This window comes from Urocampus carinirostris, chromosome 1 (genome assembly GCF_059441175.1).
Source record: "Urocampus carinirostris isolate Australia breed hairy pipefish chromosome 1, RoL_Ucar_1.0, whole genome shotgun sequence".
In the NCBI taxonomy this organism is placed as follows: Eukaryota; Metazoa; Chordata; class Actinopteri; order Syngnathiformes; family Syngnathidae; genus Urocampus; species Urocampus carinirostris.
In genome coordinates, this window is record NC_142349.1 from 70,007,970 (window position 1) to 70,020,267 (window position 12,298).

The 12,298-nt window shown below is 40.5% G+C and overlaps 1 protein-coding gene across 5 annotated transcripts in view; it reads left to right on the plus strand.

Annotated features, from left to right (window-relative positions):
• astn1 (astrotactin 1) overlaps positions 1-12,298 on the plus strand; it is a 542,394-nt gene that overhangs the window by 206,771 nt on the left and 323,325 nt on the right. For all 5 annotated transcript variants that reach the window (XM_088349931.1, XM_088349940.1, XM_088349956.1 and 2 more), the window contains exon 12: positions 7,228-7,378. In XM_088349931.1, coding sequence (XP_088206057.1) covers positions 7,228-7,378 — 151 coding nt within the window. The remainder of the gene's footprint in view (positions 1-7,227; positions 7,379-12,298) is intronic.

The following is a 12,298-nucleotide window of genomic DNA, read 5'->3' on the forward strand; positions in this document are numbered from 1 at the left end:
AAGTAACGTGTCAATAATCAGTCTAGTTGCATCTCTTGTACGTTTATCAGTCTTGTACTCTTTGAAGTCGCATTTCCGGTGTATTTTTCTGTTTCCTGTGTGAATAAAGTTAACTAGACACACGGGGTCGGGCAGTGCTGCCGGGGCACTCGCCCGAGATGGGCCACCGGACAGTGCTATTAAATTTATTTACCTTAATGCTTGTTTTTATTTGAGTAATTCTGCCAACATAGAGTTTATATAAGTTTTAACTTTATCAAAAAACAATAATGTTTCTGCCAATATTTCTAAAAAGTAAATGAAATGAAATGATCTGCATTTATATAGCGCTTTTCAAGTCAATGACTTCCCAAAGCGCTTTACAATGTGCTCCACATTTCCCAATAGCGGCCTTGGAGCCATTTAAGGCGCTAACCTGCTTATTGGGGGTATTAGGGGTTCAGTGTCTTACCCAGGGACACTTCGACATGTAACACGGACGAGCCGGGATTCGAACTGGGATCCCTTGATCCCAAGACGAGCGCTCTACCTCCTGAGCTACTGCCGCCCCTAAGTAAAGCATCGTTTTGAAACAGTATGTTTCTTTCAACATCTCATCTCATCTCATCAGCTGCTCGCTTATCCTCAGTAGGGTCGCGGGGGTACTGGAGCCTATCCCAGCCATCTTCGGGCAGTGGGCAGGGGACACCCTGAACTGGTTGCCAGCCAACCGCAGGGCACATGGGGACAGACAACTCACTCGCTCATTAGGGGCAATTTGGACCGGCCAATCCACCTGAAATGCATGTCTTTGGAATGTGGGAGGAAACTGGAGTGCTCGGAGGAAACCCATGCAAGCACTGGGAGAACATACAAACTCCGCACAGGAAGTCCGGTAGCTGGATTTGAACCCACACAGGAGGTTCCCAAGACCTTAGAACTGTGCATGTTTTTGGAATGTGGGAGTAAACCGGAGTGCCCGGAGGAAACCCACGCAAGCACGGGGAGAACATACAAACTCCGCACAGGAAGTCCGGTAGCTGGATTTGAACCCACACAGGAGGTTCCCAAGACCTTAGAACTGTGCATGTTTTTGGAATGTGGGAGTAAACCGGAGTGCCCGGAGGAAACCCACGCAAGCACGGGGAGAACATACAAACTCCGCACAGGAAGTCCGGTAGCTGGATTTGAACCCACACTGGAGGTTCCCAAGACCTTAGAACTGTGCCGCACACGCGCTAACCACTGCGTCGCCGTGCTGCCCTTCTTTCAACATACACTGTCTAATTAGTATGATAAGCTGTTAAAACCCTGTTTTACTTATCGGATCTAGGAAATGCATTCAACAATCTTATCTGATCCAAGTGGGATTACTGACTCACAGCATATTTATTAAACGACAATTGCTTTCCTGAGAGTATTATGATCTTGCATAAAGCACGTGTGAACCGGTTGACTTCATGCCAAAGCGAGAAATCGTGGTATAATGCCATTAGGACTGAAAATTGACTTTTTGTGTATGCTGGGACACACTTTGTAAACAATTTAGCTTGCACGGCCGTGTCAACTCCTGACCTAATTTGCAGATTATTTGCCCTGGGAAAATAATGGCAGGTTAAATTACCCTTGCTTAAATGAATACGCTTACATTTTTATTCTAATGAGAATTGAACTCTGCACTAAGGGCTATCCTCCCCTTGTGTCTTGGTTTTGAGTGTTTGATCAACTGCAAATAGGGTAAGAGGTTCAAAAACACAGCTGAGAACTCGGATATACAAGGTTAAATAATATGGGTCGAGTTTTATGCTAAGTAGAAATCAGGGTTGAGTAGGGTTACTTTAACTGGATTACTTTCAATTACTTTTGGATTACTTATACCAAATATGCTAATAAAAGACAAAAGAAACTAAATAGGAATAAAATGACTACATTTTGTTACGGAATACATGGAACGGCAAAAATGATGTTGGCAAGCTGTTTGGATGTATTTTCATTGTGTTTCTGTCGCATTTTATGTTCGTTTTGCCGGATATCAAAGAGATCAAAGCCAGGCGAGAAAGCTTACCATGTGTTGTGAGTCATCATTTTATTCATATTTATTTTTTTTTGTCTTTTATTAGCATATTTGGTATTGGAGTAATCCAAAAGTAATTGAAAGTAATCCAGTTAAAGTAACCCTACCCAACCCTGGTCGCATTTTATGTTAGTTTTGCCGGAGATCAAAGAGATCAAAGCCAGGAGAGAAAGCTTACCATGTTTTGTGAGTCATCATTTTATTCATATTTAGTTTATTTTGTCTTTTATTGGCATATTTGGTATTGGAGTCGTCCAAAAGTAATTGAAAGTAATCCATTTTAAGTAACCCTACCCAACCCTGGTCGCATTTTATGTTAGTTTTCCCGGAGATCAAAGGGATCAAAGCCAGTAGAGAAAGCTTACCACGTGTTGTGAGTCATCATTTTATTCATATTTAGTTTTTTTTTTGTCTTGTATTAGCATATTTGGTATTGGAGTAATCCAAAAGTAATTGAAAGTAATCCAGTTAAAGTAACCCTACCCAACCCTGGTCGCATTTTATGTCCGTTTTGCCGGAGATCAAAGAGATCAAAGCCAGGAGAGAAAGCTTACCATGTGTTGTGAGTCATCATTTTATTCATATTTAGTTTCTTTTGTCTTTTATTGGCATGTTTGGTATTGGAGTCGTCCAAAAGTAATTGAAAGTAATCCAGTTAAAGTAACCCTACCCAACCCTGCGATTCGGGTCATTATGGTGATCGCGGACAAGCACGAACCATCTTCCCTCACTACCTCAAAGATGACGAAGGGACGTTGTCATCCGTTTTTAGAAAGAATAAAGCTTTGAACGGTTACACTTTCTGTACTTATATCTTAGCATGTCTTATTAAACTGTGCGAACGGGTCTCCGACACACTGCAGTATGGTGTCATAGACAGGGTTGGGTAGGGTTACTTTAACTTGATTACTTTCAATTACTTTTGGATTACTCCAATACCAAATATGCTAATAAAAAACAAAATAAACTAAATATTGGCTGGCAACCAGTTAGGGTGTCCCCTGCCCACTGCCCGAATATTGATGGGATGGGCTCCAGCACCCCCACGACCATACAGAGCATAAGCGGTGCAGCTGATCAGATGAGATGAGATGAGAAACTAAATATGAATAAAATGATGACTCACAACACGTGGTAAGCTATCTCTCCTGGCTTTGATCTCTTTGATCTCCGGCAAAACGAACATAAAATGGGACAGAAACAAAATGAAAATAAATCCAAACAGCTTGCCAACATCATTTTTGCCGTTCCATGTGTTCCGTTACTCCCCAAATCTGCACACAATTTAGTACCGTAATTGTATTCATATTTAGTTTATTTTGTCTTTTATTAGCATATTTGGTATTGGAGTAAGCCAAAAGTAATTGAAAGTAATCAAGTTAAAGCACTTTGACTTGCCTTGTGTATGAATTGTGTTATACAAATAAACTTGCCGGGCAGCACGGTGGGGCAGTGGTTAGCGCATGTGCGGCACAGTTCATGTCATGGGAACCTCCTGCGAGGGTTCAAATCCAGCTCCAGACTTGCTGTGCGGAGTTTGTATGTTCTCCCCGTGCTTGCGTGGGTTTCCTCCGGGCACTCCAGTTTCCTCCCACATTCCAAAAACATGCATTTCAGGTGAATTGGCCGGTCGAAATTGTCCCTAGGTGTGAATGAGCGAGCGAGTTGTCTGTCCCTGTGTGCCCTGCGATTGGCTGGCAACCAGTTCAGGGTGTCCCCTGCCCACTGCCCGATGATTGCTGGCATGGGCTCCAGCACCCCCGCGACCCTACTGAGGATAAGCGGTGTAGCTGATGAGATGAGATGAAATAAATTTGCCTTGCCTTAACTGAAAGGCTGACAAACATCTAACTGTACTTATGTACGACTTACAATTTACATAACTATGGAAACAAAACTATTTTGTATATTTCCGATTGCATGTGTCTCTTTGAACTGTTCAAATGCATGCTAATTGCACAATAAAATGTCACCGTAACCTTTGAATTGATTCGTAAGTGGCAAATGAATCTATTCAAAACCTGCTTTTATCTTTTTCTTTTTTCCTTTTTTTTTTTTCTTTAAGGGCGCCTTTCATCTCCAGGCAGATGTGCTACTAAATGATGTAATTAGACCATTCAAAATGGGCTGTTTCCATATTTTACATATTTTAAATTCCTAATCATACGTGGCATGTGTAGTTTGCAGGGTTGGGTAGGGTTACTTCAACTTGATTACTTTCAATTACTTTTGGATTACTCCAATACCAAATATGCTAATAAAAGACAAAAGAAACTAAAAATGAATACAATTACTACATTTTGTGCAGGCTTGGGGAGTAACGGAGTACCGTATTTTCCGCACTATAAGGCGCACCGGGTTGTAGGGCGCACCCCCAAAAAATAGTTTTTGGTCCTATATTTGACATACATAAGACGCACCGGATTATAAGGCGCTACAATGGGAACGTGGACAAAACAGTCAGATAGTTCAGTCCAACTTATTACCACCTTAACATTCCCAAAGCTTGCAAAGAAGCAAATACGTGTCGCAGACACGTGCTGATGCGGTTTCCGTACGATGTCACTCAAATGCATCGTTCCAAATATCATTCAGAAGGTCAAAGTCTTGGGATTCAAGAAATGCCAACCATTCCTCAGTTTCTATTTTCTTTTTTTACACGCAACTTTACTGTGCATATGACAATAAACACTTGGAATTGAGTTTAATCTAAAAATAGACACTCCATTCCATCCATTATCTGCACCGCTTATCACAGAAACATCGAGTTCAGTCTGAAACAAGATACAGGGAAAATGTATAGCCGGAGTAGCTCACCGAAGTTGTTGTGTTCAATAATAATGTGCAACCATGGTCCTCTTATATCCGTGGGTGTAGTAAATCCAGGAGAGTAAAATATTTACAAATACAGTACAGAATAGTAAAATACTGTTTTCTCTATGCTGTCAACCCAACATGCTATTCACATTCATCTTTTTCGGCCAATTGCAGGCTTTGTTTTGCCCTTTTAGCCTATACCAGCCTGTAAATGATAAAAAGGATCCGCCCCCTTTACCTCCGAATAACTTTAGCCAATAGTGATCGATTCAACTGATGATTGACACATCTTTTTCGGCCAATTGCAGGCTTTGTTTTGCCCCTTTAGCCTATGCGAGCCTGTAAATGATAAAAAAGATCCGCCCCCTTTACCTTCGAATAACTTTATCCAATAGTGATCGATTCAAATGATGATTGACACATTGGTTAGCCAATGAAACGCAGGTAAATAAGTCCCATTATACACCGCGGACTACTTTGCGTTCGGGGGAAAATCTAGTCGGCGGCTGCTTGCCTTAGTTGCAAGACTTTGCGACTTAATATTGATCCATAAATAAGGCGCACTGTATTATAAGGCGCATGGTCAGCTTTTGAAAAAAATAAAGGCTTTTAGGTGCGTCTTATAGTCCGGAAAATACGGTACATGGAATGGCAAAAATGATGTTGGCAAGCTGTTTGGATTTATTTTCATTCTGTTTATGTCGCATTTTATGTTCGTTTTGCCGGAGATCAAAGAGATCAAAGCCAGTAAAGATAGCTTACCACGTTTTGTGAGTCATAATTTGATTCATATTTAGTTTCTTTTGTCTTCTATTAGCATATTTGGTATTGGAGTAATCCAAAAGTAATGGAAAGTAATCAAGTTAAAGTAACCCTACCCAACCCTGGTAGTTTGTAATGTTCTGTCCTATGAGATTTCCCACTGCGCACTCGAATAAATAATTTACAAAATATATTTACAGGTTATTATTTGCAACCAAAGCTGCAATCATTGAAATCATTTACAAGGGTTTGATTCATTCAATTGTAACAGTTTGAATAGGCAATCTGAATGAAATGCTTCTTTGTTTATGGCTATAATAGTAGTTTTAAAATAATCCTGTATACTTTCTCTGTAATTTATCATCTGCAGACAACCCTTAATAGGTCCTACCAGCATACGCGACAACAAACCAAACAGCAATTATAACAGAAAAATTGGTTTCTAAGCTAGTATCATTTTTACTGTGTAACAAAACAACATGTTTTTTTAAGGAATGCAGAGAAAGTGCTTTAGAAATATTTCCAAGAAAGTGTGGCTGAATAGTCATTGTCTGGCATAACAAGCCTTCTGCTGGTCTTAAGTGTTGCTTGACAATAACTAAGCTAAAATTGTCAGTAATTGCTCATGGTCGATCGTCTTTAAGTGGCCGGCAACCCTTTCAGGAGAGGCGAGTTCCAGACTGGCTCGCCATGACTCCAATCCTGCAATATTTGCTAAAACTATGTATGTATAGTTGTAACCGCGGTGTACCTGTCCCACCAAAGATCCACATTCACGCTGGACTGGATGATGAGGTTTTTATTACAGTTTCTGCAAATGAAATGAGTCACAACATTAGCTTCTCTGCTGGCTTTGATTTATTTGATCTCGTTGGCAGCTCGCCGTGTAGACTGCCCAAAGCATATCAAAGAGCTTTCTTTTCAATTTACATAAAATACATTTTAGAATATCACAATACATTTTTACATCCATTTTAACAAGATACTTTTAACAAGAGATCGTATAGTGGTTTTTTAACGTTTACAATGAATTCAACATATTTTCGTTAGTCTGAATTTTAACCAACATCATCATTTTTTCTATATGAGAACATAGAAATAATAACAATAATGAGTATAAAAACGGATACAATTTACCTGCAGATGAAATGAGTCAAAACATTAGCTTCTCTGCTGGCTTTGATCTCTTTGATCTCTATAAGGGGAATTAACATTTTAGCACAACAGAAACAAAACGAAAACAAATCCATACAGTTTGACAACATCACTCACATTACTGTACTTGTTGAGAGATTTGTCAGCTGTGGTTATAATGTTTAAAATTAACTTTTTTTTGTGGAGCACCAAAAGATGCGTCTTACCGTTGGCAGCTCTATCTGTAGACTGCCAACAAAACCCCGCCTTCCGGTCACATGTCAAAAGCCAAAACAAACCCAACTCCATACCAGCAGGTGGCACTGTTGGACTCATCATTGCAGGACACTTACCAAAAACTATACACATTTTTCAGCAGGAATTTCAAGAAAACAAAAGTTATTACACCCGTTACATAGTTAAAGACCACATTAATAGATGCTATGTATTGCTGTTTACAGAGAGGAATTGATGATCAGCTCGTCCTTTGACTCCTTGGAGGTCCTCCTTGACTCTTTTGGACCCGTCAGGGACTGCACCAAAGACAACGGAGGATGCAGTCGCAATTTCCGCTGCATATCTGACAGAAAACTGGACTCTACTGGATGTGTGGTAAGTCATCTGATGTCTATTTGGGATGTACAGCGGTACCTCTTTATACGAGAACAATCTACACGCGAGAATTTCGATTGACACGTTTTTGTTTTGTTTTCTAACATAATCTACCTCACTATGCATCGGAAAATCCAGTTCACAAGGCTAGCACTAGATACCGCTTGAGAACGGTCACCTGCAGAATGTTACATGAACATTCAACCCAGCCCAAAATGTTCCAGGTTACCAAGCAGTTCATGCTACACAGCGTCATGCGCCAAAATGCTCAACATGAAAGAGAGAATGGATGTGTCGCACCGGATCTCTTCAAAGAAGGCTATTTTTTGGGCACCTGGAGAAGGTTGAGGAGCAATGTAGACACCCCCAAAAACCTTTTAAATCAGGAGTATTTTATTGACTACTTTATGGTATTGAAATGAAATGATCTGCATTTATATAGCCCTTTTCAAGTCAATGACTTCCCAAAGCGCTTTACAATGTGCTCCACATTTCCCAATAGCGGCCTTGCAGGCGCTAACCTGCTTATTAGGGGTATTAGGGGTTCAGTTTCTTACCCAAGAACACTTCGACATGTAACACGGAGGAGCTGGGATTCGAACTGGGATCCCTTGATCCCAAGACGAGCGCTCTACCTCCTGAGCTACTGCCGCCCCTGCCGTATTAATATCTCGACCATCTTTGTGTGATAACCTGGCGGGCCGTCGGGTTGAGACCCCTGAAATCAATCCGAGTGACTTTAGTTGCATAGCTTCCTTATGGAATTTGTCATTCAAACCTATGTAAACTCAAATAAAATGGGACCCGAAAGCGGGCTGCGACGTTAAAAACTTTCCAAAAATGGAAAATAGGCGACAGTAAAGCACATTCCCGATGTTTAAAATAAAAATGGTCCCGCTCGGTTAACAATATGTGGCGCAATGGTGGACGAGCGTTTAAGTTCACTTTCAATCAAATTTTACTTTTCCTTGCCCTCATGTTGGTTCCGGATCAGGGGATAGTGTAATAATAGTCTGAAAAAATAGTCTGTGTAATAACCTGTGAAGCCCTTTGAGACTCTTTGTGATTATGGGCTATACAAATAAACAGTACTTGACTTGACTTAACACTCTGAGCTGTTGCTACAGTGATGTGAGATGGCTGACTAGAGGGAACATCCTAAAAAAACTCAGAGATCTATGTCCGGAGATTCAAGTCAAGTCATGTTTAATTGTATAGCCCTTGATCACAAAGAGTCTCAAAGGGCTGCACAGACCACAGATTATTGAAAACCACAGACTATTATGACACCATGCCCTAATCTAAAACCTGCACGAAGGCAAATAATACACAGGTATTGTCAACATAAAATATAGGTTATTCATATGCTATGGAATAGAATTGTGTTTTAAGCTTAGATTTAAACATTTCCACTGAGGTTGCAGATCAAATCTCAGGGGGAAGAGCATTCCAAAGCACAGGGGCCCGGATGGAGAATGCTCTCGAACCTGCATGTCTCTTCTTGGCTCTTGGGATCACTAGTAGACCAGTGTTTTCAGAGTAAAGGCTCCAGACCGGAACATAGAGGGAAATTAAATCTGAAAGATATGCGGGAGCAAGTCCATGTGTGTGTTTGTATAATACCGACAGAAACTTAAAATCACATCTTAAGTTAACAGGGAGCCAATGCAGGTTAGCTAAAATCGGGGTGTGATATAACTTTCTTGTCTTAGTTAAAAGCCTCACTGCAGCATTTTGTACCAGCTGCAGGCTCTTGATTTTGGACTTCGGGAGACCGGAGAGTAGTGCATTACAGTCATCGAGACGGGAGGTCACCAACGCATGAATTATAATCTCCGCATCTGACTGAGACAGCATAGGACAAATTTTAGCAATGTTGCGAAGATGGAAGAAAGCTGTTCTAGTAATATTATTCACGTGTGTTTTATTCAATAGGTTGTTAATGTCTAAACATGCAGAAAACAACCAATTAACCTCCTAAAACCTGACGTCCACATGCGAGGGCATACATGCATCAAGCAAAAAGCTCGGGTCTTAGGAGGTTAAATGTCAGTGGGTGATCAACTTTGGATTTTAAATAGATCTGACAAACATGGCGTGTGATCTTAACGTAGAGCTGCAAGGGAAAGACAAAAACATGATCACTAGATCAGCTCTGTTGATTGTCTCTCACGAAACTTGGAGTGTCTCTCCACAAGGCTGCATCGCAGTAATTTGGGGAACAGAAGGCATGCGCGCAAACTTACCCCAAAGCAGATTGAGAACTGTTTGTCCGAAATCGAAAAACGCTTCTAAGACTTTGTTTTACTGGAGCCAGTCGCCACATTCATGCGCTAACCTTTTTTAGGATGATACTGAAGTTAATTTACCGGCATCCGAAAACTGAAGCACTGTTTCACCTTTTAACTTTTCTGGACCGGAAGATGATATTTTAATAGTACAAGCTCACATTGAGCTGAAGTCCAGGGTTTATGGACAGTTCTGGGACTTACTCAAAGAGGAAAAGTACCTCTACATGAGGCGCCCGCTTTGAGACTGGGAGGTCGCTGGTTCGCGCCTCGGCCGAGTCATACCAAAGACTTATAACATTGGTAAAATGGCGGCGCCCTCTGTTGGCTGCGGCTGCATCGGCTCGCTACAACGGGTCAGGTGTATCGACATTTCGTTCTTTGTACATTGTTACACAGAATGACAATACAAAGGAAATTATTATTATTATTATTATTAAAATGTTCTACCTACTCAACTGTATTTCTTGGCTCCAATGAGTCAACCTTTTCCCGCATAAGAATTATCAAGTCTGAACACAGTTCCATTATGACTGATTGCCATTTAGAATATACCTTTATTCTCATTGTTACAAAATGGGTTGAACATATTGTGACAACAAAATTGGACGTGGCACTCCAGTCTCACATTTAACAGTGAGGAGAAAAGAAAACAAAGAAGATAGAGGAACCAAGAATATAAGGTTATAATGTACACAATTTAAAGGAACAAAGAAGAAAAAGGTTATAATTTACACAATATTTACAATTGTGCTTAAAGCTGGCTACAGCAGTTACTGTTCAGACAATGCATCCCAGGCTCATTTCTGTTAGTGCAAGTCATCAGTGTAAGGTAATTAAAAAAATACGAGGTTGTATTGCAAATTATGGGCTTATGCACCAGTGCAAGGTATTATATCAACCCATATGGTACAAAAACAATACTCAATTGGCTGTATTTACAAATAAATATGTTTTTCCTATTTTGTCGGCGGTAGATTATTTTGACATGGCCATTCTATGAATAGCTTCTATCTATCTATCTATCTATCTATCTATCTATCTATCTATCTGTCTGTCTGTCTGTCTGTCTGTCTGTCTGTCTGTCTGTCTGTCTGTCTGTCTGTCTGTCTGTCTGTCTGTCTGTCTGTCTGTCTGTCTGTCTGTCTGTCTGTCTGTCTGTCTATCTATCTATCTATCTATCTATCTATCTATCTATCTATCTATCTATCTATCTATCTATCTATCTATCTATCTATCTATCTATCTATCTATCTATCTATCTATCTATTTATCTATCTATCTATCTATCTATCTATCTATCTATCTATCTATCTATCTATCTATCTATCTATCTATCTATCTATCTATCTATCTATCTATCTATCTATCTATCTATCTATCTATCTATCTATCTATCTATCTACCCTAGTTATATCCCTTGAGATGGGTGACCAACAGCAAGACAAACACATACGCAAAACAAAGGAAAAGAAAAGGAAAACGTAACAAAAGACACACACAAAAATGTTTGGACCATGGCCAACCCAAATGCCCAAACACCCAAACAGGTTAGGCACCTCGGCACCCAAGTTGGTCATGCTTTCGTCCCTCCAGATGAAACGGGACACAAGAAAGCGGCCATGTCACTCGGTACAGGGTGACACAACACACTCTTCTGTTCAACAGCAGGGCCCGACAGTTTTCACCGGTTTACCCCTGCCGTAGCATAAAGGTGCCCGGCCTATTCTTCAGAACACGTCTAAACATCCCACTATCCTTTTACAACACCTCTCCACTCATTCCTATCACCAACAAGAGCTCTAGCTTCCACTATATTCAGACTTTTTTTTCCTGCAGTGCACTCAAAACATTATTCATCCACGTCAATTGCGACCTTCCTCTTGGTCTCTTTCCATTTACTTCTCCTCTGTAGATCTTTTTTAACAATCACTCCTCATCCATCCTCTCCAACTCTGACCTTTATGATCCTGATTAGACTCGAAATGGACAAGACAAGACTGGTCTTTATTTCTTATGACATATTGTATACGTGCACAGTTTAAAATGAGCAAAAAACAGGAAATAAGGGGAACCAGTAACTGTTGACATTGTTACGCTTTGCTGCAATCTGGTCAAGCAATCATATTTGTCTTTGCACTGTATTTTTTACGTTTAATTACAATGTGAATGTGTTTTTGTGATCAGGAATATGTGTTTTATAGCTATGTATTTTTCACTTTGATGGTTTTTGGAGGTCAGGAACAGGCCAATTCGTTTTTAAAAATATTTCCTGAAAATGCACTCATTACGTGAGTAATTCGAGCTAAAAGCACAATCAAATTAAACATGTATGAAGAAGTGCCACTGTTGTGAGGACCAGAACGGAAACAGGACCCACTCGCGTACAATTTTTCAGTTTTATTGGGAAGAAGAGAAAGGATTGCACACACGATCCGGCGATCGCTGGTCGCAGGAAAGTGAGACTTCCATGGCGAGCGATGGTGGTTTCGGGAACAGAAAAAACGGGTCAGTAGCCAGGATAGAAAATCAAAAACGTGGTCAAGATCGGAAACAAGTCGAAAGCCAGGAGAGGAGAGTAGACGTGGTCGAGATCTAAAATGAATCGTTATTCAGGACGGGAGAACAGACG